This window comes from Coturnix japonica, chromosome 6 (genome assembly GCF_001577835.2).
Source record: "Coturnix japonica isolate 7356 chromosome 6, Coturnix japonica 2.1, whole genome shotgun sequence".
NCBI lineage: Eukaryota > Metazoa > Chordata > Aves > Galliformes > Phasianidae > Coturnix > Coturnix japonica.
This window is the reverse complement of record NC_029521.1, coordinates 16,102,878-16,130,167: the sequence shown is the minus strand read 5'-3', so window position 1 is coordinate 16,130,167 and position 27,290 is coordinate 16,102,878. Positions and strand designations below refer to the sequence as shown.

At 42.4% G+C, this 27,290-nt stretch overlaps 1 protein-coding gene across 1 annotated transcript; it reads left to right on the top strand.

The window, feature by feature from the left end:
• The first annotated feature begins 379 nt into the window (after positions 1-379).
• DRGX (dorsal root ganglia homeobox) lies at positions 380-24,685 on the top strand. The gene is made up of 9 exons (XM_015866524.2): positions 380-456; positions 7,657-7,863; positions 8,510-8,623; positions 11,009-11,127; positions 12,982-13,079; positions 13,197-13,298; positions 15,462-15,634; positions 16,131-16,243; positions 23,859-24,685. The coding sequence occupies exons 1-9, from the start codon at positions 380-382 to the stop codon at positions 24,119-24,121; spliced, it is 1,266 nt and encodes a 421-aa protein (XP_015722010.2). The 3' UTR covers positions 24,122-24,685.
• Positions 24,686-27,290: the final 2,605 nt, after the last annotated feature.

The window sequence follows — 27,290 nt, the reverse complement described above, 5'->3', positions numbered from 1 at the left end:
TGTTTATCCTGGACTTTGTAAGGAAATGAGGTTCATAATAATGCCAAGGGAAAAAATTTACGCTGCACCAGAACTTGTAATTAGAATAACAATTAAGCATAAGTATGTTCCTGTTATATATATATTTATTTATATATATAATGAAGATGCTCTTTTTTCTATTAGTTAATTGAAATAAATAAGAATTCTAGACTAAGGAATGCTATGATTTGGGACTTTTGTTTTAGCTGAATGTGGCACACTTAGGTGGGATGCCAAAAAAACAACAGCTATGGTTTTGAAAGGAATATAGACTGTCTTCAGAATGGATAGTCTAGAACAGAAATGGTGGCACCAGATGAAGTTGTTATTTTATGTTACATTGCAACAACGCTAAGGAATGGTAGCAAAACACCCTGGGATAAACACTGAGGATTCCTCAGAGGATGATCTGGATTTGGAGCTAAAGCAGCTCAGGTAAGTGAGGTATGCTGTCACATCCTGTTGGTTATTGTACAGTGGGAGAGCACCAAACCTGGCCCAGTTACTTCTGCAGCAGGATGTTAGTGGTCTCTGGGTATGCTGTAGGAAGAACACAGACCCATAAGAGATACAGTTCTGTGGTCTCCCGTTTGTAGAACCATTCATCTTATAAGGGGCTGCTGAGGTGCTTCTGTTATCACACATAGAGGAAGCTGCTTCTTGGCACTGAAACATAGGAAGTGTGCTGGGAACGTTTGGTGACTGGTGAGGCAGAAGGGATTGGCCTTGGGGGACAGGTTGGAGATGATTCTTTTTAAGGGAGAAGATATTGTAGTAAGGTGGGGGCCAGATAGAATGAGAGGTAATGGCCTTAAGTTACATCAGGGGCGGTTCAGGTTGGATATCAGGAAAAATTTCTTCTCAGAAAGACTTTAAATGCACTGGCACAGGCTGCACTGGGAAGTGGTGGAAGTGGAGCCACTGTCTCCAGAGGTGTTCAAGAATCATGTAGATGTGGCACTGAAGTGCATGGCTGGTAGTCGGGGGGGTGTGTTGATGATTGGACTACATGACCTCAGTGGTCTTTTCCAACATGTTGATGCCGTAATTCTATTATAAAGAGGCTGGAGCACAGCAGTGCAGTGAGCAGTTGGAAGGTCTCTGCTCTGCACCCTGTTAGGAATGCTCTGATTTATCTCTACTTCCCCTGGGGTGTGCAGCCATTCTCCTTGTAGGAAGAGTGGCATTTATGTACTTCATTGAAAAGATCTGTGGAAGGTAGCATTTGGTTCGTAGCCCTGGAACTTTCCTCCTGTAAGGAGAGAAGCAAAGTTCCTGGGCTTCCTTTCCAGATCGCCTCCCATCCTTTAAGATTGCAGCTGCTTCAGTTTGTAAAGAAACACGAGTGTTTTACATGTGGACTTTTACACAGAACCACATTACAACACCTTAATACATTCCCGTTTGCCTTCCTTCTGCTTCATCTCGAACTGCTTCCCAAAGGATGGTGTTACTTATCTATAACAGAGGTGGGTGTTCCAGCCTAATCTGTGAACATTGCCACATCCAGGGGATGCATTTCAATGGCCTCATACACAAATAGGTCACACCTAGGCCACTTTTCCCCTTGTGGTGCTCAGTATAACTCACCTTCAAGGAGAGCAGTTAGTAGGTGTGAACTGACCTGTGGTGAATTAGACAATTGGGCCTTACAGCAGTTAATTGTATGTTTTCATTCTTCCTACTGGGTTCATTGCTCGAAACCATTCAGAGAATGAGAGAGACTGCTAACTTCTTTTTGTTGTGTGGATATGTGCAATTATAGATTCATGCAGATACTAACTGCCCTAATTCAGAGCTAGATTACAGCCTGTTTTCATTCTGGTAAACAAAAACTGTGAATTTTGCCCATAAGTGGGAAAATGACCTGTTTCTGAGAAACAATCGACCTTTAACTGAAACTGTGATTTGGTGATGCTGTAAATCCAGACCACATGACAAAAAGCAGTGCAGTGGCACTAGTCCCAGTATACTGGTTCAGATCTACTCTCAAAAATCTTGTTTAGTTAACTTTGAACTATCAGGTTAGGCAGAATTACTAGGCAGCATAAAGCCAGTATCAGTGGTTGCAGGTCAGCACAGATTCTGTTTTTGCATCATCCAGTTGGCTTGAAAGGAATCAGCTGTTCTCTCCCAGGACTTTGCATTTGAAGTCTGTATGGTACTTATATTTTAGCGTCCCGAATAACTTCGCATTTCCAAAATGTGTTATTTAGTATTAGCACTGGCTTTTGACAGAGTTTTTCTGCTTTTTTGTTTGTTTGTTTGTTTTTGTTTGTTTTTAGTATGTTATCTTGTTTAAAAACAAACAAATAAACAAACAAAAACCACAACCAACCACCACCAACAAAATTTAACATTTATTTTAATGCTGTGGCAATGCAGAATTTTTCCTAAATTCTCTAGACTCTAGAAACCCACTGTTCCTGAGTGAACTTATTTACATGTTACCGTGGGAGTTTCACACAGGTTGACTTGATAATTGCCTGGATCATGAAATCAAAGTGGATGGTTTATTTTCATACAGTATTGTTCAATTATGCAACATATTGCTTTTTAGTTTTCTGATGGAAAATAGGTCAGCAAATAACTAACACATACATATCGCTTCTGAGATGTCTTGAAGACTCCTAGGGTCCTTTCATTCAGAAAACAATAATCTGTTGTATCATTTAACAGTTATTATTGCAGTAAGTCTTTCTAACTCACAGGGGTACATTTTGAGAGGTGCTGCATTTTCAGCCCTAATTTTGCAGTCTGATAATCTTAGAGTCGAACCATAAGTCTAAGTCCTAGCTAATACCACACTTGCAGTCACCAAGTGACTTTCCAAACTGTCCTGAGAGCCTTGGGACACCGGTGCAGGGATGGGAGTCATATGCTGCACGCAGTTGCCATTTTCAGTTGCCTACCAGCTCCCTCCCCTGGAGGATCCTGCAGCTGCTGATTCTTTGTGCGTGGTTCACACCCACTGAAGTTCCCCTCTGGTTCTCCTTAGTGGATATTTTCAAAAGTTTTATTATTATTATTATTATTATTATTATTATTATTATTATTATTATTGTTTGTACAAAATGTCCAAAGGGTATGGTTTTCTTCCTTTCTTCCTTTCCTTGAGAACAGCTTCACTGTTCACTGCTCAACATTTAATCTTTATATATAGAAATAAGTAAAATATTCTGACCAAGTTTCTTCTTGATCTGGTTTGCAAGAAATTTGTGTTCTGGGACTTGAGACTGAAACTGAAATGCAATGTAAATTGAAGTTTGAAAATATAAATATTTGTCCAAGGGTAGGCTGAGAAAACAAACCCATTTTAAAATAAATAAATAAGTGATGTCTTTGGGCATTGCAAACCCTAAATAAATTCTAGAGGATGCCAACAGGTTCTCTGCTCCCACCCAACCAGACAGAGTAAACAAACTCATTAATGGCAATTCCATTTTTTTCCTGCTGTTTCTCAGATGACAGCTCATGCAATTATATCTTGTTTCTTGAACAAACTTCAGTTCAAGACGTCCATCAGTGTTTCAGAGCTCCATGCTCCTCAAGGCTATCCAACCTTTCCCTCTTCACCACACAGTGCCATGAGATTGGCATGTTTTGGTAACTGCTATTTTGCCGTAAATAAACCTCAAAATTAGTTTATGCATCTTTCATTGTTAAGTAAGTGACCTTGCAAGTACTGAAACCTGTGATAACTTGTTTCTGTTCAAAGCCCTATTTGAAGACTTTCAGACTTACTTCTTAGGAAGACCAAATGCTACAAAGTGCCTGAAACAGTGATAGGAACTGAATTTTAAGGTAAGAAATTGGTACAGAAGACACAGGAAGTTGTGGAGAGAGGATTTGATGGTCCTAGTTTAAGAGAAAGATAAGATTAATGAAACTAGAGTTGAAAGGTAGCATGGATGTTTTTTTGAGTTGAATTTCTTTTAAAAAGTTCTGCAAATTTGGCTTCTAAATTTTGCATGGCCCTGCACTGCCTTATTCTTTAGCTCAAAGAATGAATTATTACTTCTTCCTTTCCTTCATTCATGTAATATTCAGCTTGTTTAAATGGTTCTATCTCATTCTCTAAATCAACAAATCTCTGAACATCAGTGAACACCATTATCAGTGTTGTTTCAGCAATGCCTTTCATTAGAAATACTCAAGTGCAGAGCATCCAGATCTTGGAAATATCTCCAGAGGGATTTGAATAGAGAAAAGCATAGTTTCAGTTTCCCATCAAATCAAATACTAAAAGATAGAGCAGGAATGAAATCAGCTTGAACTTAAGAATGGCTAGAAGTATAGGCAGAAACACTGAGGTGGTGCTACATATAAAATGTTGCGCATCACAAGAAGAAGAAAAAAGGGGGGGGAGGGGAAGAAAATTTAATCATGTATTTGTGCTATTTCTGAATGAACAAAAGAATTTATCGCAATGCAATAAGAAGAAGTTTTGGCTTTACCCCATCCGATGAAGAACAAGTTTATGATAGCATCAAAATACCTCTCGAAACACTATTAACATAGTATTGGAACATCTCCATACTCAAGTGGAGTTCTAAGGCCAGGTTATTCTGCCAGAAATCAAGTTACCATGCCTTGTTGATACAAGATATGATATAGGCGTAGAGACCCCACAGTTCTGGAAACAGTGAGCCATTTTCAGGGTTTCTAAAGTCACTTTTAATTTCTTGTTAATAGTCAGCATCTTTGAAAATCATGCCATTCTTTTACAGGCTCTGTGTGGATAAGGAGTCTGAACTTGGACAGATGTACCTGAGAATATTATATTCTTGTTCCTAAATATGCTCCTTTAAAGCAAAGCAGGCTAAACAATTGTACTAGTGACATATATTTCAAGGTACAAATGAACTGTCAAGTCTATGGTAAAATAAGGGCCACACAATGAGAATGAAAACCTAAATCTGAGTTATAACATGTCTTTCAGTTTTTAGCTTTGGCATCTACAGCTTTCACAGCTTTCTATCTTCTATTCCTTCTGTGTGCTTTATGGGCAATAAAATCATTTTTCCACCTTTGACCAAGGCATGTAGTATCAATAATAGTGTCACCCATATTTATGTAAAATCTGTTATATTTTCAAAATATGTTAGAATCTGGCAAATTAGAGCAGCAGCTTCTAGGATATAGGCAAGTCAAATGATTAAGATGTTGGCTTATCTACTCTAAGTCCACTGCTCTCTTGTGCTATAGTTGTTCATTATAGACGGCCTGAGGAAACTGTCAACTTTTCTGTGCCTAATTTTCCAATTCCAAGTAACGCTACTGATTTTTCTTACTCTTAAAGCTACTCCCTTGGAAATGTCTTCTCACAAATCTTGTTTAGAAGACTCATTTTAGTGGGAAAGAGCACTGATATCTTCATTTAAAAAATAATAATAAACCCAACAAAACCCAAAATGCAACATACAGTCCCCCTGAAAATCAGTGTTGTTTTGCATCAACAAATACTGGTGTAGTTCTGGCCTGAACTGAGTCATTTCAAATGTTAGCAAGCGCAGCAACCGAACACAGGTTCAGTGAAAGTACAGCCCCAGAGAGAAATGTTGCCCTTGGAGTAGTTGCCTCCTAGCAGGCAACTGTCCTGTGTGTATAGGGATGCCATAGAGTATCCTTTTGTTCTCCATGGAATGGTAAGGCAAAGCATGGTTTATGGGCTGTCATCTGCATGCTTACACAGTGATGGCTATGGGTTACAGTTCTGTGCATCTTTGAAAGGCAGTACAAAGTTCTCTCAGACATGGTCACAGTACGGAAGAGGCAGAGTTGGGAGAAGGTGTGTTTAGGTTGTTGTGATCTGTGTTCAGTGAGTGTGGTACCTGTGGAGACCAAAGACGCTACGCTATCTGGACTGGCACACTTGAATAACTTCTCAGTGGTAAGGAATTTTAGCCAATATCCTTCCCCTCCCATCCACTTCCTCTGCTACATCCTAAAATGTCTGTCCACTGACTGCTTAGCACAGGCTTTGATTAGAGTATTTCCTCTTCTATACTGCATGTTCTCATATATAAGGATCATGTAATTTCAGTGCAGTCAGCAGCTTCCAAATAAGAGAAAAAATATACGCGCTTCTCATCAGAGAAAAAATGAAGAAGAAAAGCTTATTTTCATTGTAAGTGGAACCAAGAACATAAAAGTTGAATTACAAAAATGCATTTGCTTTGTGTTTTAAACCTTCTGTAGCTAGTGGAGATAGCACATGCAGTTTGGTGTAATTGTTGCTTTCCAGTTTGGCCTAATTGATGCTCTGATTTGCAGTCACCTATCTCTGTGAGCCCGCATTTCATTACATTTTACCATTGCTCCCGAAATCCTAAAATCCCCATGGGGAGAAATAGATTACGGCAATGCAGAGCTTTTGTGTGTGAACTGACAGTTCTTTCTCCCCTATACTTTTCTTCATCCACATAGGAACAGTGAAGACACAGTAGGTTGATGAAGGGAAGTATTTGTTATATACAAATACTCCTTATTTAGGCAAACATAACTCCTTTTGAACTCGGTAGGAGCTTAAGTAAAACTCTGAATTAAAACTGCAGTAGTATAAAATCAGCTCAGAGATATTTTAATAATCTAATTGGGATGTTTATACTGCAAAATTGTGTTACTCAGTCTGTAGTCATAATTAGAAAGAAAAGGATATTTGCTGAAGAATGTGTCAGTATTTTCCATGGAAAATGATTTAAATAAAACCATTTGAAACATGGAAATCTCATGGTTTTAACCTTAAACAAGCATTCCAATCATAATTTTTTAAAAAATAACAAAAACAAAAAAACCTCTAATGTCTCCTGCAGCTTTGATTTCAAACACGTCACATTCTTCATTAAAGCAATCATTGTTAAAACAGAGGGACATAAAGCAACATAGGATTTATTCCTTCATTAAACTGATGATCCGTATATGAAGCCAATTAACATTATGAGTCTGGTGAACATCAAGTGTAAAGAGGTTACAGAAAATTAAAAGCAGTCACCTTGGTCTTTAGATAAAGAAAGAACACTTTTACATTATAAATTATAAGAGTGTCCAAGCGGGACAAATCGGCAAATTTGGTTAATTGGAAAATACATTTTACTGCACATGAATTAGGGTAAAATAACCTTTTAGATGCTAGTCTTTTTTTGTAGTCAGGTATTAAAAACCATGGGAAAGTAGGTGTTTGAACATGAAAAGACAAGAGAGACACTTCATCAAACCTGAGCCAGTCAGACTTTCTTGAGTTTTACAAATGATCCCCTCAAAGCTGAGGGCTCTCAAGGTAGATGTCAATTCAGTTGCTTTACCTGTCAGTTCAGTCCAGAGTTTCACTGTCACGGTAGAAAAATTAGAAGGGATGTGTTTGTCTGTGCAGCATGGGAACAGTCTTGCTTTAAGACAGATGGAATCAGCAGAATGTCTGTTCTAATTGTATTGTATTTTTTAAATATTACTTGGACTGTTATTTGCAGGCTTGTTAATTATAAGGATGATGATGGTGACAGTAAGTATGTGTGTGACAGACTTTAACGACTTTGCACAGGAAGGGTTTTTTTGTTTGTTTGTTTCTGAAATAGCTCAACTCTGTATTTTATTTCATGCTTCAGACTGTTTTTAATGCTGGTCTTTGGTACATAGACGAGAAGAGGTACAGGAGGAATACCATCCCATGACTAGCCGCAATTTCTTCATCATTTTCCTGGAGTTCCCAACTTCGCAGGCAAGCGTCCATAAAAGGAGGGCACGGAGAGACGTAGAAACAGCGCTGACTGCAGTCTTGCTTACGGAGAAAGGAGTGTCCCCGCTCTTCTCCCGGCAGGACGCGCCGATCAGCCGCCTTGCCGGGCAATGAAGAGAGGGGTGCGGAGCTCTCCGTGGTGCTCAAACGCGCCCCAGGGCTCGGCCCGCCGGAGGACGGCACCCAGGACTCCCAAGCTCTAACTTTTAATTATGTCTACCCCACGTCTCGGGCATTAAAATTAAACAGGCAGCAAACTGGAGAGGGGTGGGGGATTATATATTGCTTAGTTATCTCCTTGTTTTGCAGCTGCTACTCCTTGGGAGAAAGTTGAGCCAACCAGCTCAGGGGCGTACAGCTTCTATTCAAAAAGCAGACTTGGAGCACTTCTCTGTGCTCCATTTCACCCTCTGTGCCTCCTGCAATACGCTGAACTTGCAGGCTTCAAACTGCTGGAGAAAGTGAGTCTTGGAACCAAAAGAGCAATGCAGACCCCTGACTAGAGTGAGGCCTTAGAGTGCCATAATGAAGTTATTATTATTTTATTAAGGGTTCTTAAGATAAAACATTCACTTTCACTCTCTCTCCAGCATCAGAGAGAAGAAAGGATAAGGCACATCTGTCTCCATGCAAAGGGATCCCACGGTACTTGCCCTGTGTGGATTTTAAAATTCAGGATGCAGAGGCTGGCAGATAAGATACAGGCAGTACCTCTGGGTTATGTTTTTCTTTTTAAGGTTAATTGACCTAAAGTGTGTGTGGCTATTTTAAGGAGTGCACTCGGATTCAGAACATTGTTTGTGCACGGTGCTGTAAAAGCCAGCTCGATTCATGGTATACGCTGCTGTCCGGAGACTTGCCTGGATGGTAAGTCAATAATGTTTGCTGTCAAATGGCAATTTCCTTAAAAGCCTCTATGTATGTGTATACATATAAACAAATTTATATATAAACACGCATGTCTGTGGCTTTCTAAATCTCTCAGCAGTATGCAAAAATTCTAGGTGAATGGATGAGATAAGGTTTGTTGGGATCTCTGATTTTACCTTGCTTTCCTAAAATAATACAATTCTGAAACACTATTCCAGCCTGAATATACATTAGGGGAATTTCTGCAGCTACTCCTAGTGTGAAAGGGAGATAGAGCAGGTGATATTTCTAAGGCTTATTAGTATCTATTTAATGAGATCACATGCAGAATAACTTTCCAAAGACATTGTCTCTTTAAAATCTCTCTATTTCTGCACCTGTATCATCTGTATCTTTTTTGCTCTGGTATGAACGTGCTACATCTTTAAACTCCCATCAGATCTAAGAGAGCCTGTGTAGATTTGCTCGCCCTTCCTGTACAGAACATTACAATGTTTATGAAATATTAAATTTGTGTAGTCTGCTGGAGAAGCAATTGTTCCAAAATAAAATCAGCAGTCTAGACGAAACATAGACACCAGAACTTATCAACAGTTGTCTGACTTACATCTTCTGATGCATCTTGAGTGGGTCATAATACCAACTTTATTTTCAGTGGTGCATAAATTAATTACACGCATTTAATAACCAAAATATCATTATATTCCCCCTTTAATATCATAAAGGCTTTACGCCAGGGAAGCACTTAATGTGCAGGGGGCCATAACAGGCTATTATCCTTGTGTAATGCTATTACAGAACCAATTATGTGCCATTATACTTGCTTTTTTTGCAGTTTATGTGATTTGATCCAATCCCGCGTCCCTGACTTGAAAATTTCATCTGGGTACTTTAAAGTCTAATTTTCACCCGGGCTGAGGCAAGGGCCATCTCTCTCCGCTGAGCCTATGTCTCGGATGCATTTTAAAAGTAATTGCAAAGGGTCCCGCCGCATATCATTTGCAGACGGGAAGCGAGCATAAATCCAGAGACCCCTCGCTGTGAACAAAATCAAACTTTGCTGCGGTACGATCGCTTGGAAAGGCGAGGCGTGTGCAGAGCGGCCCCCCAAAACCCAGCCGGCGGCAATTAGCAGCCGCTTTGTCAGCGCCGGGTCCGGGCGGCGGAAACGGCTCGACTCGGCTCGGCACGGCTCGGCACAGCACGGCTCGGAGCGCCCCCCGACCCCGCAGCCCGGAGCACCCCAAGGTCCGCGGGCCGCCGCCGGGAGCCGCCGGGCTCCGGAGCGCGAAGACTCGGAAAAATAATGGGATTTTGTTGTTGCCGCTCACATTCCTGATGTTTGCTGAGAAATGATGGGTTTTGTTCTTTTCATCTTTTTTTTTTTTTTTGTTTCATCTTTGTTTTTTTTTCTTTCTTTTTTTTTTTTTCTTTTTCCCTCCTCTACACACCACGTGGGCCATTTGTAGGGCCCAATAGACCTATCCAAGTTACTCACTGTAGACAGCGCTGGAAATAATCAGATTAAGGCCAATTATGCGTGAGATTATAAAGGCAAGTGCTGAGAGGCAGAGCATGCTGTAGACAGATATAAAGACATCTGGCCACTTCCAGAACTCCACAGAGCCCTTCTGTCTCTGCAGCCAACAACTCACAGCACCTTATTGCAGTGCAAAATATCCCAAACCTTACTGGTGATTTTTACTTCAGTTCGGTTTAGGTATGGATTACTATTTTTATTTGTCTTCTGGATTTTTTTATATGACTGCATGTAAATTTGAACTTTTTTTTTTTTTTTTTTTTTTTTTTCTTGCTGAGGACATTGGTTTCCAACCTGATCACAGCTCCCAGTGTGTATTTGGATGCTTTAGAAAGAAGACAGCCTTTAGGTTTTATTGCTCTTTATTTAGGTAAAACAGTCCTGTTTGATTTGTCTGTTAAACAGCTCATTCCTAGCTCTAAGTAAGTGTTTTTCTTTATATTATTATTTACTCCTGAGGGAAATCATTGAAGTGATTATATGTACTGATAGAAAGATGGATAAATACGTGGATAGACAGATGCATAGATGGATGGATGGAAGAGATAATCAGATGGATTGGTGGATGCTTCGATAGATGCATAGGTAGCAGAATGATAGGTAGACAGTTAGCTATTTGAAGAGAAAAAGGAAGAGAAAAAAAGAAGCAACAAACTTTTGCTGGTTCTGATTGCTGTGCACCTACCATGGAGTGTTCTGTCTTTGGCTTTTCAGCTCACTGCAAGCAGCTTTAGATAGGACTTTCTCTGCCCTATCTGGGCTGGCTCTGGGCTCAACAGGGAGTTTCAGGGTGTTTCCTTCTGGCTGTTCACCTGCTCTGTTCTTTCCCTCTCTGTCCCCAGGTCGGCAGCAGAGCCCTCGGCGGTGCCCGGCGGGGGACGCGGTGCCGACGCGGGGGTCAGCGGGCTGCAGCCCGGCAGCGGGGCCATGTTCTACTTCCACTGCCCCCCGCAGCTCGAGGGTGAGTGGGGCCGTGCGGGGACGGGGCTGAGGGTTCGTGTGTGCTAGGGTGGAGGGGTTGCTGCGCTCCGGCTGTCCTCGCACAGGGAGCGTGCCGAGATGAGATGCGGATCTATAGAAACAGTCCCATCTGAAAGCGCCTCGTTTTTTTCCAAGAGCAAACACAACCCTTTGCCCCCCTCCCTCTTGTCACAAGGTGGAAAGAAAGATGGCATGGGTTTGGGTTTGTTTAATTTGATTCCTGTTGGAAAGGCCTTGTTTTTACAATCCAGCAACCCCCCCCCTCCCTACCCCCGCCCTCGTTTTGCCACCTGCCTCCCCTTCGCGGATAGCGATCCCGCAGTTGAGCCTCAGGCTACGAAAGAGATGCTTTTCTCCCCTCCCAGCACAGATGTTGGTGTCATGGCTGTAATCGGGACACTTTCAGGACGTGGTCACGCCTCCTCCCTCCAGCCAAAGGGACCGCATAAATCTTTCATGTTATTTTACAAACATTCTGTGGGAGGATGGGGAAACACGGGGCACGGCTGGAAAAAAAAAAAAAATCAAACAGACACACATACAAAAAAAAAAAAAAAAAAAAAAGGGAGAGAGAGAAAAAAAGAAACATTTGGGAGGGTTCTCTTTTTGAGCGCTTTATTTCTGAGGATGTTTTTGATCGGGTGGGTTGTTTCATTTTTCGTTTTGTTTCTTTAAGAATAAAAAAAAAAAAAAGGCATCCTTCGGGGTTTCCCCGTGTCGTCCTTGCATATACCTGCAGCTTGGTGCGGGCCCCCGCTCCCTGCCTCGGCCCCGGCCCCCCAACGCTCCCTGTCCCGCTCCTTGTCCCATTGCAGCGCTGCTGCAGGAGCCGGCCCGGCTCTGCCACCTCGCACCGGGCGGGGCCACCACGGGTACGCACGGAGGGCGGCTGCGAAGTGTGCTCCGCGAAGTTGCCGTGCTGGGCGTCACCGAGAGCCTGGACGGCTTTGTTCGTTAGTTTTTGGCAGAGAGCTTTGGAAACATGCTTCTGTCTGTTTGGTGGGAGGAGAGGGGGGTTGTTGTTTTTTATAACCGGTGAGTGCTTTTGGCGTCCCGAGCTGGGGAGCAGCCCCCGAGGACAGAGGGCGGCAGAAGCGGAGGGGGGAGTAGCTCGGCTGCCCTGTGCGGGGTTACAGCGCCTGGCGTGTAGCATCCCAAGTGACAATAGCAACGCCGCTTCCTTACACCCCCAAAAACAAACCCAAGAAGCGGCAACAGAAAAGCCCTTTCTGAGGATGTCTTGTCAAATGCCCGGAGGGAAGCGACTAGGCTCCGGGGTCACCGGGACGGCGTTTGTTTCTGAGAGGAACATGGTCAAGGGCTGCAGCGAGGAGGGGACCAGTGGTACTACGGGCTGAGTGTGCTGCCCAGCCCCGATGGCCCGATCTGGAGCGGGGCCGTAGGACACGGGTGGGGGGGCTCTGCGAGGGGGTTTGTGGAGAAACCTCAGTTGTGTTGTTGGGGGCCTGGGGCTTGAGGACTTGTCGGGGTTTGCTTGTTCGTTTGGTTCTGTTTTACTCTGCATTGTCTGGGAAGGGAAGGGCAGTGATGTTTAAGCAAGGCACCCCAGACTGCTGCCTTCTCTTTCCCGGCCTTCCCACAGGGACAAACTCGTGCTCAGTCAACTCTTTGAGCCCCTTGAAACACCCGGCCGGGAGGGTTCACCCCTCCTCAAACACACCTTCCACTGTTTAGAAACCCAAGTAACCCGAAATCTAGCCTTTCCGGGGGGCAGGTTGCCCCTCACCCTTGGGGATGGTAAGCGGGGGCCGGCAGGACGGGATCGCCCCCCCCCCATCTTCCCCGCGACCCTACCGCGGCTCTTCACCCGCAGGCACTGCCCCCTTCGGAGCGCACTCCGCCGGCGACTTCGACGACGGGTTCCTGCGCAGGAAGCAGCGTCGTAACCGCACCACCTTCACACTGCAGCAGGTAGGTGCGCGATCTCCTGCCCTCCCCAGCTTCGCTTTCCCTGTTACGTGCCGAATCCTCTCCACCCCGAGTGGAAGGAGTTGCCCCTGACACCTCCACTTTCCTCCTCTCCACCAGCTCGAAGCACTGGAAGCTGTTTTTGCTCAAACCCATTACCCCGATGTGTTCACTCGGGAAGAACTGGCGATGAAAATCAACCTGACAGAGGCCCGGGTGCAGGTAAACATCCTGGGGATGATTGAACTCTTGGGGATTCAAACCAGCAAACTTTTTTTCTTTTTCTTTTTTCTTTTCTTTTTTTTTTTTTTGACATCATGACTGCAGAGTGCACATTTGGCCAAAGAACGCAAATGAAGACGATCTGTCATTTTCATGATGCACTTTAATAACATCAACATAATGTGGAATATTAGATTAGGTTGATTAATCGGTCATTCATAATTAACTAGTGATAATGTTCTACACTAATTTGTCCGCGTCTCCAAGGTACTAAATTACATCCATGCACATCCATTTCCTTGCTTTTGGAGGGGGTGTGCATGGAGAAAAGAGCTGAGATGTGGTTCTGGCGACCACTTGGACCACTGCAGGCCATGGGCTGGGGAAGCTGGGGGAGCCCTGAGGCCAGCAGGAGCCTTCCCACCTCCTCAACTTTTCTCCCTTTCCTCTACTTTTGAAACACTTAATTCTGATGGTTAAGGAGCCTGTAGAGCAATTCCCATGCCTTTTATAAGATCCGATGAATGCCATTGGCCATGATCACTCTTTTTCCTCCTCTCTTCCACATTTTCCTTCTTCCCTTCCTTCCTTTATTTCTCCCACCCCCTCCCCGTTTTGTCCCCCTTTCACCCCCTTTTATTTTCCTTCTATTTTTTTCTTTTTTTTGGCCCAAATCAGAGATTGACTTTGTCTGAATGTTTGCAAGCTCTACTAAGAGCAGCACTCCAGCAGTTGTAAGAGAGCAACTCTGCAGGCATCCACACTGACTTGCAAGTCATTTTTTGAACCCGATTATGTATTCATTTTATTTATGGGGCTTTTCTACTTGCTGTTTCTGTTTATTTTTCTTTATTTTTCTTTATTTTTTTTCCCTTTTTTCTTTTTTTTCTTTTTGTTTAGGTGCTTGGGGTTAAGACTATGCAAAGATCTAATTGTAGGAAATATAATAGCTTGCCTTTTGTTCCCTAGGGTCATGTTAGTATCTCTTAAAACCCAATGGCTGAAGAGAGATAATGGAATTCACCGCAGTAAATTGGGGATTGTAAACAAATTATTTCTCCTATAATCAGATTATGCGATCCTGATTATTAAATCTGAACATGAATCATTGGTCATATGCGGGCAAATTAAACTGATTATTATTTGGAAATGAAAATCTCCTTTTGCCAGTGCATTGTAGGTACTGGCTTAAAAATAATAATAAAAAATGCCATTTTGGCTATTGGTGTCTAAAGACTGAACTGCAAATTGAGATAAATGGGACAATTATTGAGCATTCAGAAGTGGAAGATCATAACTTCTTCCTGAAAGGTGCAAGGGTGAGATAGGGGTGGTGACAATTGGATTGCTGAGAACGGGTGTTTAGCCTTGTTGTTGGCTATTATGCAAACAGACAATAGATGCAAGCATTTGTTTAGCCTGCTTTCATACAGGAACATGGGGAAACACAGAGGATGGGAGATATGTTTACATTTATACCCCTTGCTCATTCAAATATGATTAATGTGCTATAAAGCAGAGTCTTAATCGAAGATGATGTTGTCAAACAATAACTAAATAGGGAAATAAACGACTTCATCATGCTCTTTCCTCAGAAGCAGGAGAACTGTCAGTGCAAAGTCATTAAAATATGATAATGAAAAATAGCTCAATTAAATGTTGTTATAGCTGTGACCTTCATTCAATTAAGACACAAGGAAGTGTCTGCATTTTGCTTTGCATTTAACTGCTCTAAATTTAGAATATAGATAAAATCATTATTCAACGTTTGCTGATATATGCAATTAAAAGGCAGCTAACTAAAATGGTGTTGGAGGAGGAGAATAATAACAATCTTGCTTATACTTGAAGTCATGTATTAAAGTGTGGATTCCTTGACCTCGAGGGAGGTTTGGCGTTTTCCACCTCAAACATGGTGCTTTCAGAGCATCTGCTCCAAGGTAGCTAAAAAAACTCTTAAAACTCCTGGACCTGTTTTTGGCTTGTTTTCCATACAGATAAGTATTCAAGGGAGAAATATAATATTAAGACTCATCTAGGATAGAAACATGGACACAAATAAGGGGAAATTTTATCCTCATCAGTGTAAAAATTCATCAACTATTGACTTGCTTTACATTTGGCTGAATGTGGCACTCAGACTGGCTTGATCTCCTGCTCCAGGTGTGGTTCCAGAATCGAAGAGCTAAATGGAGGAAAACAGAGAGGGGGGCTTCTGACCAAGAGGGCTCTAAGGAAGCAATGGCAGAGGTGGCACCTCCTGTCAGGAACTTAAATTCCCCTTCTCCAGCTGATCAAACCAGGAATAAAAAGGAGAGCCTGGAGATCCAGCAGAGGTAAGAATAATCAGCTGCTGCTCTTTGGGACAGGCATGCATTGTGTTTATATACATACCTGCATTGCTAGATGCTAAGCCTGCACCTGGATAGTATCAATTTCAAGTTCATTCTAAACCATTGGAAGATGAACAACCATCAACTCCCTTATGCCCATGTGGGTGTGAGGAACTGGTGGCTGTGGGAGGCTGATGTTACACAGGCTTAGTCCCCTCCAGTTGGTTCTCAAGACAGCAGTACAGAATCATAGAACCACAGTATATCCTGAACTGGAAGGGATCCATAAGGATCACTGAGTCCAATTCCTGGCTCCACACCAGGCCCCCCAAAAGTCAGACTATATGTCTGAGTGTTGTCTGGACACTTCTCACACTTCATCAAGCCATGATCATGAAATTGATACTATGCCCTGGGGAGTATGTTGGTGTGCATCCACATACACTGTTTTTGGAGTCAGCTGTTCTAGTTCTGAAAGCTGCTTTCTCCTCTCCCTCAGCCTGAGTCGAGCAGTCGGTCCTGCAGGACCCTTCTTCCCCTCCTGCCTGCCTGGGACTCTTCTCAACACGGCCACCTATGCACAAGCTTTATCCCATGTTGCCTCTCTCAAAGGTAAGTGACTTTAACTTCAGATAGCAGCTTAAAGAGCATCTCCATCATGTTTGGTGGATACTCCCACCTTTTCTAGTGAAAAGCCCTTGGTATGTGGTAGATCCTTTCTGTTGCAATTGGTGATAGTTGCAATGACTGATGCTATGGGTACAGGAATGGTTCTCTCCTGGTAGCATGGTTTGCGGATAAGATCATTTTGCTCAGTTATTTTTAGTGAGGTCAGGGTTTGCTAGCAGGCAGGTATGGTTTGGTCCTTTAAAGTTTTCTTTGCATGTGTTCTTTTAAGAGCCAAATTTATGCTAATAAATTAATTATACACATCCTTTTGCATTATACATTGCTTGGCACTGTTACTGATACCTCATCCACTCTTCACATGCAGTTTCCTATGCACTATTTCTCTGTAACTGTTAGACCTTTCTCCTCTTGACCAGCGCATCCTCTTGAAAACTTGAACATGGCAAGTGCACGGGGACAGAGAACTATTCAAAGTAATTCCACATTCCATGGGACCCAGGCATTGGGATGCTTACATCCAGTGTCCATATCCCTTTGGTCTGCAAAAAGCAGCAGTATGCATCTTTTAAAAATAAATCGCCAGCTGATCCATTAGCTGTTCCTAGTCTAGTAATTTCTAAGACTAAGGGTGTAAGCAGGATGAATTCAATTTATAGATTTATAGGATGTACAGTCTCATAGCACTGCCAAGCACAAAGTGGCACGTAGCTTTGCTTTGTGCTCAGAGTGGTGCAATATTTTGTGAGGAAAATTTCCCCACTGAGGACCTTCTGCTCTGAAAACTGAAGTCCTCTATAGTCTTCTGCTATGCTCCATGACATACCTCATTCTCCTCATGAGTATTTTGGTTTGAATCAGTGCAAAGTGTATTCCTGAAGAAAAGATTTGAATTGCTGAGTTTCGCATTAAGTATAATGTCCTGTCCTCTCTTCCCTCTTTCCCCACGTCTTTCCGAAAAAAGAATAAGGCACAGCAAGTGTCATTTTAGTAGGTGATTTTGATTCAAGAAAGGCCACAGAGGAGTGACCTAAGCCCTAGAGCTCAAAGGATGACAGTCAATCCAAACCGTGTGGCAGACAGTGGCTGTGGGACTGTGCAGTCCCCTCCACTTCTGCTCTGTGACCATGAGCTTCTCTACTGGGCAGGAACAGCCTCTCTGGAGTAGATACAAGCTATGTTAGGGGGGCAAAAAAACATTTGCTGACATATGTCATCCTGGGTGTGAAAATAGGAATGATTGTGTTGAGTAAATAATTTCAGGTGGAAGTGGATGCTTTCCTCCTTAAAATTTATTTAACTATTTATTTATTTATTAAATGTATCAATGCCTCCTCATGTTTCATGCCCAAATGTAGCTAAATTTTAAGGAAAATGATAGAAATAAATTGCTGCTCAGCAAAATGAAATAAAAACAGACTAAACATTTGTCATGAGGATTTTTAACGTTTTATTTATTTGGAAGACCTATGGATCATCTTCTCTGTGATTTTACAGAACAGTCACTGAATGGATAAACTAATAATCTCCTTTTTTTGCTTGATAGCAGTTCAGGGGACAGGAAAAATCCTATTCCCCAATCTCAGGCAAATATAATCATTAGGCAGTCAGTTGTCCAGGCTAACAGACAGTGTCCCTGAAACACCATTCCCAGATGAAAATACAGATTTTTTGTAATTCAGCTAGAGATGGGCAGCTATCTGGAGTACAGCTACACCTTCAGTTCCTTGCTAAGACACTTTGGTTTACATTTTCTGTGCGACTCTAGAAGCCTCCAGATATGTGCAAGGAGATGGGCATATTGTAAGGTATTATGATTTTAAGAAACCCAGCTACAGATCCTATCATGAGCTCTGTGTATGTCTGTTGGCATGTAGTCATGCTTGCTAGGTTGAACTGCTTCTTCTGCAGCTAGGTCTCAGAAATGTCAAATGTTGGCTTTGATGTGTTCTTCTGTACCCTTATAAAGTCTCTGAAGCATCTCTCTTCAGAATCTAGTCTCATTTTGCAACAGAAATACTAACTGAGCTCTACCATGATGATTCTGAGAGCAGAGAACTTTGAGCAACACAAAATCCCATCAAATTGAACACAGGGCATAAAATTCCAATATTTTGCTTTATTTTTTTTTTTTTTCCACAAGATTTTGCATATTTTATTGAAAAGTCGTGTGGCTAAGAGCTCTTCCTGGCACCTCTCTTCATGCTGACCACAATTTGAAACTACCAGGAATTCTTTGTGCTTTTGAAAGCAAAATAATTCCTCCAGAGACAAAGACTCTTCACTAGCAGTGGATGCATAACCTGACTTTCTTCTATTCAAATTTCAAAGGAAATACTGATAAAGAGGTCCTCTATGTGAGTCCTGTAAATAGATGTGTATTCTCTCAACTGGGAAAGCAATTCTGGTATTCTCCAGTAAGACTGTAAAAACTATCTGCAAACAAAAGGGCACTCTGAGCACATCAGACACCACTGGGAAGTTTAGGCTGTTTCCTTTTGAGAAGGCAAGATGTGCTTTGTTGGGCTTGTGAGCCAACACTTTGTTGGTGTCAGTGAGTAATATTTGACTGATGCTTTAGAAGAAGACAATTAAAATCAATATAGTGAATAACAAGTGATGATGGTGATGTAACTAATTAACAATTATTTCATCTCTCAGGGACCGTTTTCATTCTGCCACCTGAGAATTCACTGTCTTTTATAAAGAAACTAATACCTCTCTCCTTCTCTGACTTTGATGGTTTGGCTCCAGCCCCAGATTTCCAAGGCTGCATAAAGTACATAGGGTACATGCTATCTGTATATAATTCATAATGTAAGGATATAACAAGCACAGCTTCTCAGATGAAGTCAGTCTAGCAAAGACAAGAAATCTCAGGATAGCTTAGCACAGGGCAGCAGCTTTGCTTTTGGACAGGCTGCATGGTGCTCTGTAGGCTTGCTTCACACTCTGTGTGGTTCTGCATCCCTTCAACAAGCAGCACTCCTGGGTCCCACTCATGCTGCTTCTGGGTAGCTGGTGGATACAGCTGGAACATGAGATTGGGTCTGCTTTGGAAGCTGAGCTGAAAACTGTTCTCCCTGTATAATTTCTCTTTTGAATAATTAGCATAATGTCATAATGCTAGTGGATTATTGTGCTTTCTACTTCAGGGTTTTAGTTCTTCACTGCTGCCCATAGTCTGGAAGAAGTGTAGCTCACACAGATGAAATTTTGGCTGTTTGTTACTTTCTGAAATTGTCCTAATTTGACAACAATGCTACTTCATTGTGGTGACTTTGACATTTCCATGGTCTTCCAAGATGAATCACTTACAGTAAACTATGCATCTGCAGTCCATTTAGTAGATTTAATTGCAGACCTCAAATATGAAGGGAAAATACTTGTTTTATTTATGGGCTGTATAACAGTAGAGTCATCAGGAGAAGCTAGCATTCTGTGCACAGAGAGACCTCAAAGTACCTTCTTAATGGATGACAGCATGAATGCAATTCATTAATGCAGAAGATGTTATTAATGGGTGTAAACAAGAATCTCCGGTTTTTAGCGGAAGTGTTCTACCATTTCTGGTGGCTGAGGCCAAAAGTGTATCTGTTACCTTCCGCTGAAATTTCCCCAGACCCTGTGATTCAAAGTGCAGTGTACGAGGAGAGAAATAATTACACTTGTCAGGGAATTACTTTCATAATTCACTCCTGGCTCTGCTCTGTGCAAGTTATAGCTCAGTTGGTTTTTATGGCACCTCCACACCACTCACTGATAGAAAAGCAAGACTACATTATGCCCACCAAAGTGGATATTCCAGGGCATCATTGATTACGTTCCTTTATGGTTTGTTGCTGCCGTGGTTGCTGTTGTTCCTATTAGGGGAAGCTTAATTGCAGTATCCAGGAAAAAAAAACAAAACATACCAACAAAGAAACCCCAGCTAGAGCTGTTCATCCATTACATTTTGATCTCTATTATGAAAAGATGAAGAGAATTTGCCCAACATCATTATGCTATGTAGGCTGAGAAAAAAGTGTTCAAGGACCTGATTTACCCCTGAACTGGTGTTTACTGAATTGAAGTGCTTCTGTTTACCTTGAGACTGGGGAACTGGAATCAGAACTCAGGAGTTCCTCTGTTTTCTCTGTCATTAATTTGTACTCAGTTACAGACATACTGGCTTTTCTCAGTGTGACTATGGCAGATCATGTAAAATAGCAAATTAGCAAGTGAGTTCTGTTTGACAAATGCCTTTTCCACAACTTCACAACTTCAACAGGCTACTCTAAATGACGCTGGAAGTATCTGGTGTCTCCCCATTTCAGCATTTAAGTCCATATCTCTCATATTCTTCTGAATCTTTTATTTCACAGCTCTAAAAGGTTTGGATAAAATCACCTATGTTTTATCCACTTGTTTCTCAGGCTCTAATAGACATAATGTTGGCAGAGTATATGAAGAGCAAGAGGGAGCTTCCTTTTGAATCAGCTTTCACTGGCAAATGACACTGTGAACTCAAGGTTGTTGTTGACCTTCCAACCTTTGTGGAGGTGATTTTAGAGGTTTTGAGGACTTAGAATTCGAGCAAACCTATGTGACTATAAAAAAAGTATATTTAATATGAACGTAATATTTTCACCGCAAAGTAAACAGAATGCATTGGCTAGGGAGAATTTAGAAGTGAATTTTTCCTACTGTCCACCTCCACCCCTCCCTCCCCCTATTTATCTTGCTGTTCAGCTGTTCACATTAAATACTAACATACACAAATACTGCAAGAGGCAGTGAACTGAGTTTCTGCATTTTGGAAGGACTGCCTGTTAAATCCTTTAAACTGTTGGGCTGAAATAGAAAACATATATTTTAAATACTCATGTATCAATATGAGCCCCATTCCCAACTCACTCTAAGCTGAAACTGAACCTGGGAACTGCCCAGAAAGGTCCACAACCAAAATTGTAGATCAAATATCATTACAATTGAAATGTAATGTTGGCAGAGACAAGACAGAACTAATTTAATTTTTCCTGTCAGTCTCTGTAGTAGATCAATTAAACTGCCAAGTGGATCAAATATTTCAGACTGTATTTATGACATTAAGTATTTATGTTCAGGCTGAGCATTTAAAGTATGATCTCATATTGGAATATGTGGAGGTTCAGATCAATTCAGCAGAATTTGCTCTAAGTTAATGGAAATCTAATTGTGCATTTTAATTTTGTGTACAAGAGGCAGTAAGTTCCTGAAGGAAAGAAAACAGCTCTCCGTCTGTATTATAAACCTGCTCCAAATCCCATTAAAGTGATATCAGACTGCAAGAGATGCTAGAAAAAGCTGGATTGGGTTCTAAGGCTAAAGGTCTAACCCTCACTGATTTTCATGGGAGTTAGTTGGGTGCCTAAACTCCTCTGAAGATGTTAAGTAGGAACAATTCCTCCCCCACTATAAGCCCAGGTCTACTCCAATAAGATATAAGAAAATACCAATGTCTGCTATACTTGGATGCCTCTTTCTTGGGTCACATCCCCATCCATCATAGGCTGACTGAATGGGCAGCTGATTTACATACTGTTTGTCCGGGCCTTTATGCCAGAAAAGTCCAATGGATTTCATTGGATTTGCTGCCTGCATATACAGGCAATTGCAAGGTAGATTCAATCTTCCTTTTACATTAAACAGAAATAGGGCTAAGTCCTGTTCTCTTATTCTCCAGCAAGATTGTGGAGCAAATGACACTATCTGCTCTGTATTTTTTTCAGGTGGGAGCTGTTGTTTGCAAGTGTTTTAACCTGGAAGTTTTATGTGAAAATGCAAGGAGTGATTTATGGGTGAATTATTGCTAGATATCCTAGTTCCCACTACAGGTAACTCTGCACCCTCAGGTTGCAGAGCCCTGGGTAATATCAGCTCTAATTATTAAGCAAAGAGCTTAGGTTGGTACTGAAGGCTGTTAAATATTTTATCCATCTCTAACAATGGAATTAAAATTATTCTTAGGAGCTGGAACTGGTTTATGTTCTTTTGAAATGGACTCTTATCCACTTTTCCCCTCCTCCTGCTTGGCAGTGTGTTCATTTCTGGTGGAACACCATAGTGTGTGAGAGAACAGCAGTGCAAAGACAGCTGATGAACAGGGAGACATTTATGTGCTCCATTTTGGAAACCAACCTTAAGTTAGAGGGACTTACTAGCAGTGAAAAAAAAAAAGACTTTCCAGAGCTGAAAGACCTGCAGACTGCAGGGACTCTAAATCACCAGTCCCCCTCTCCTCTCTCTTGTGAAAGACCTGGCCATTCAGAACCCCTAAACTGGCTGCATTTCAGCAGGGCAAAACATGACCTAATGAGCACAGTTAGTGGTATCAAAAAATGTGTTACTGAGTGGATTTTGCTATAAGCTTTTGTTGTGTTCAAAACAATCACAAAATTCTTTTCTCCAGAACCTTACCTGCAAACTGCAAATTTCTAACAGTTGTGGAGAAGTCTTGCCAGCATCCTAAAAACAAACAACTGTCTGCCATCATCCCTCACAAATGGGTGCTGACCCTTGGCTAGCAAGTGCAGCAGTGGAAGAGAAAAACTACCTGCTCCCTGCAGATTATTAGTTCCATCGGTTAGTCATGAGCCATTTAACTCAAATATTAACTGCAGAAATTAAAGCAAGTCCTTGGCTTGGAAAGATCAGAGGAAGACACTGTTGTGTCAGATTGTGTGCAGCCCAGCTGTTGTGTATCAGCTGGGAGCCTCACACGCAGCAAATGCTGCTGCCCAGAATGATCAGACTTCGGTGTGTAGGCAGAGGGCAAGGGACACCTCCAGCACGGGACTGAGGGTAGACACAGAGCAGTAACTTGGGATAGGAGCTGGAGACAAGTTTCGCCTTGGCTGTGGGGAAAGCTGCATAATCTAAACTTTGTTGCTCATTTCTTACTCTGCTTGCGCTCACTTGCTCCATCTGTGACCTGGTTGTCTTGCAATATATGAACTCTCTACAGCTACCTGAAAGGATATTGTAGTAAGTGGCAGTTTGGCCTCTTTTCCCAGGTAACTAGTGATGGGACAAGAATCTGTGGTCTTAAGTCACACTGTGGGAGGTTCAGGTTGGATAGTAGGATTAATTTCTTCTTAGAAAAGATTGGAACAGGTTGTCCAGGGAAGTGGTAGTATCACTGTCTGTGGAGGCATTCAAGAAAAGGGCAGATGCTGCACTAAGCGATATGGTCTAGAGTGGTCACAGACATGGGCTGATGGCTGGACTGGATGATACTATTGGTCATTCCAACCTTAACAATTCTATGATTCTATGATTCTGCCTTTCTCTGTGGGCCCCAGCAAAGCAGGATCTAGCTTTTCTAGGAATAATCTACATCTTGAAAGCATCTACATACCTATTAAATATCAACTGAAGAGGGGACTTAGGCCACCTGAGATTCCAACCCCATCCCTGCCTTCTCCAGTTTGACTGTTGACAGAAAGATAATGTGCATGCTGTGGCACTTGCAAGTGTGAGTCACTCTGGCCAGGTCAAAGGACCATCCCCACAAGGGTGCCCTGCTATTGGGAGTATCCCTTCCCCAGCAGTGATGCTGCCTTGTCTTCTTCCTTCTCAGGGAGTCCACTGTGCTCATGCTGCGTTCCAGACCCCATGGGCCTGTCCTTCCTGCCTACGTACGGCTGCCAAAGCAACCGCACTGCCAGTGTGGCTGCACTGCGCATGAAGGCCAGGGAGCACTCAGAGGCCGTGCTGCAGTCTGCCAACCTCCTGCCCACCGCCAGCAGCCCCACTCCTCCTGCCAAACCCAGCCCAGAGAGCAGCCAGGACAAGCAGCCCTCTCCAGCCAAGGAGCACATGGAAGGAGAGAAGAGTGTATGAGGCCAGACTGTCACTGGCCCCACAGCCTTGGAGCCAAGACCAGACACCGGGGCTTTGCCATCAATGGAACTTCAGAGTGGCCGTGCCACAGTAGCACATCAAAGGGCCACCAGGGACCTGGCAAGTCTAAGTGACCACTCTGGCTGCCTTTCACACACCTTTGCTTCTTTTGCACTGCTGTAGGTTCATTCTCCTGATTTATTGGCACAATCTGTGTTTGGAAACATTTGTGAAACTGTTTTTAGCTCCCCTTCCACATCCCAGAGATGCCAAAATGCCCCCCCTTGATCCTGCACACCCCAGCCATGCTTCCCAAGGCTGCATTTCTCAGCAGTAGTAGGGCCAACCCCAGCTGTCCCTGGGACTTCAATCACTTCCACCTGATTCTGACCTTCCCAAGAATAAGAGTTACCATGTGGGGAGCAGGGCTGCTCCCTGGGGATCACCACCACTGCCAGTCCTTCATTCTACATGGCTGCCAGGTATAGGGTCTGGGGCAGGAGAGGCCTCCAGGCATCATTTACCCACATTGTGCAGAGGCACATGAAAGTGAGTGCATGTTTATACCAGCCTGGTCTGATGTTTTCTGATGGCATTTAACTTCTTAATAAAATCTACCCCAGGCAGGTGAGGTGTAAGAGAAGCAAAAAAAAAAAAAAAAAAAGAACAAAACTCTTTGTAATTTTTCCTTCTTCCTTCCTTTCCCCTAAAGCCAAGCCTTCAGTGGGGTAGATTACTGGGGAATCATTGATATCAGCTTATCCATAAACAAAATCCTTGCACAGGCTCCTATGTGAACATTAGTCTCACCATTCCCAAGGTTTGACATAAAAGACACACAACTCCAGAGCAGTGTTCTTAGCTTCAAATGGTAATGCTGGTGTTCTAATGGAGAGTGCAGTTATGTCTATATGCAGAAAGCTGGAGGGATTTCAGCATCATTCTATTGGAAAGAAAGACTGGAAAACAAAATCATCCTGAATAGCAACACTGCAAATATGTCCTTGCACGATGAGTTTTTAATAAATAGGAAATAAAACTTGGAAGGATATTCCACATTCATTGCTGACCCTGTGGCTTGAGAATATGTTTGGAAAGGCAGCCTCAAATAAGGTTGGCAGAAAAATTTTCTGTTCCCTACCCCAGTGGTCTCAGCCCACAAATGTCACAGGACCTGGGATTTCTCTGGGTCTCACAGGAGCCTCCCATGATGCTTTCTCTGAGACAGGGTGTGGTGTCAGGACCCACACATAGGGTGGAAGCCCTGCTATTCAAGGGATGGATTGACAGCACCAAGTACTTTCTTTGTGCTGGGAGTGAAGGGTGCTGACAATATATGCAGGATGGGATCCATTTCCTCTGTTGATGAGCCATCAGGGAGGGAAATGCTAGCTCTGACCTTGGGCTTAAGTACAAAGAAAAGCCTGACAAGGTCTACATCCCTCTGCTTGAGTTATTTTGCTTTACATTTGCAGCACGGATTTTTATTTATTTATTTATTTATTTTCAGGCAGTCCTGAACTGTCCTAATTGTGGAAGTAAACATGCAGTAATCTGCGCTCCTTCAATGTGCTCCACCTTCAGGAGCTGCTCTGCTGAGCTGTAGAAAGAGAGCATTTCCCTGACTTCAAATTGTGGCTTAGTTTGAATGACAGCAAAAATCTTCTTCCACCAAAATAAAAGAGATTGTGATGTGCTTTGTTGTTGGGGGCAGTTGGAGAAGAATGAATCACTGGTTTCTTAGTGATCTTCTCAAGCACAATTTGTTTTTGAGATTTCCATGGCTTCAAAAAAAAAAGATTAAAAAAAATTAATTCCACTCCAAAGAGGAGGCCCAACTTCATTTCAACATAATTACCTTGCATTCAGTTGAACTTCAGCCCTTCTGTACACTAACTCTTCAATCTAATTGTTTGATTAAACTCGTATTTCCTCCAGAAAGGTACATAAATAAGTGAATTGTTGAGCAAATTAAGAATACTTAACAGTATTGCATCTGAAAAGTAGTTATGCTGATTAAATTTTCTGTCCTTGAGGATTTTCAGGAAATTACTTTTGATCGTCAATAACACAATTAAGTAAACTACACGCACATTAGCATGAATAATTGATAAGAAATTATGTATTACCACGAAGCACTGATTTAATAATTCATGATGCGACACTCTAGTGACTGTGCAAAACTGGATAACATCGACAAGTCTGCCTGATGTTGCTGGAAATGCTGCAATTACAAATGAGTCCATAGTTTTGTTGTACAATAAAGAAAAGTATTCAATGCATGCTGTAGTTTCTGTTTGTTTAATACATGAATAAATTTAGAAAGAACACCCTGAAAAGTTTCTGTCCTGTTTTCATTCAGATCAATTCCTCTATCCCATCTTCATAGTGATGGCTCTCCTGTTCTGCTTAGACCTCAGTGAGGTTGCAGAGAGGGGAATCTCTCAGATTTCCAGCTGAATCCTGGGTATTTCACAACCTGCAGAATTTGAGGGTTCAGAGTTTTTCAGAGCCTCCTGGTAGGAGCAAAGCTGCTTTAGCCACCCCAAAAGTCTGAGCTCAAAGTCTTTTGGATTCCACATGGGCTGATATTGCTATTATTATTATCACTGTTCAACAGGATTTTGTGTGTGGTTGCTTTGTCAGCTTTAAATGAAACACTTGGATTATGTATGTTTTGAACCTGCACAATGCTATGTTAAACTCTCGGCCCATTCACCTGCTAGTCTTGCAGCCTGCCTAGCAGAGGCAGATATATATATATGTGCACCCTTGCTGATGAAAGCAGAGGATGCTAAACCACATTTCCCTCCTGAGTTTTGGTCTGAAGCAGGGCAGCACAGGAACTTGCTGGAGGTTGCAGGGCAGTAGCACTAGGGCAAGAGAAAACTCCAGGGATGTGTCCCTGTCTTGCCCTCATCCAGCCACCAGACTCCGCTCCTTTCCAGACACACTGTGAAGGATCCACCTGCCCTCCTCCTGTGCTGTCATATATCAGGCTATCTCTCTTAAACCACTTCTGAAATGGCCATCTCGGTAGCTTTGATTAAGCCTGGCATTTAAAAGTTTATAACTCAGCTATAAAAAGCCACTCAGGCTGAACCCCAGTGTGCAAGACTCCAGCCCAGGGGGATGATTTAACATGCAGCCTGTTCCAACATCAGCCCTT

Coding starts and splice junctions, on each gene's coding strand:
- DRGX (XM_015866524.2), top strand. CDS start 380: ATGGTAGCAAAACACCCTGGGATAAACACTGAGGATTCCTCAGAGGAT. Junction 457..7,656: donor TTGGAGCTAAAGCAGCTCAG/GTAAGTGAGGTA, acceptor TTTGGTACATAG/ACGAGAAGAGGTACAGGAGG. Junction 16,244..23,858: donor CCATGTTGCCTCTCTCAAAG/GTAAGTGACTTT, acceptor CTTCCTTCTCAG/GGAGTCCACTGTGCTCATGC.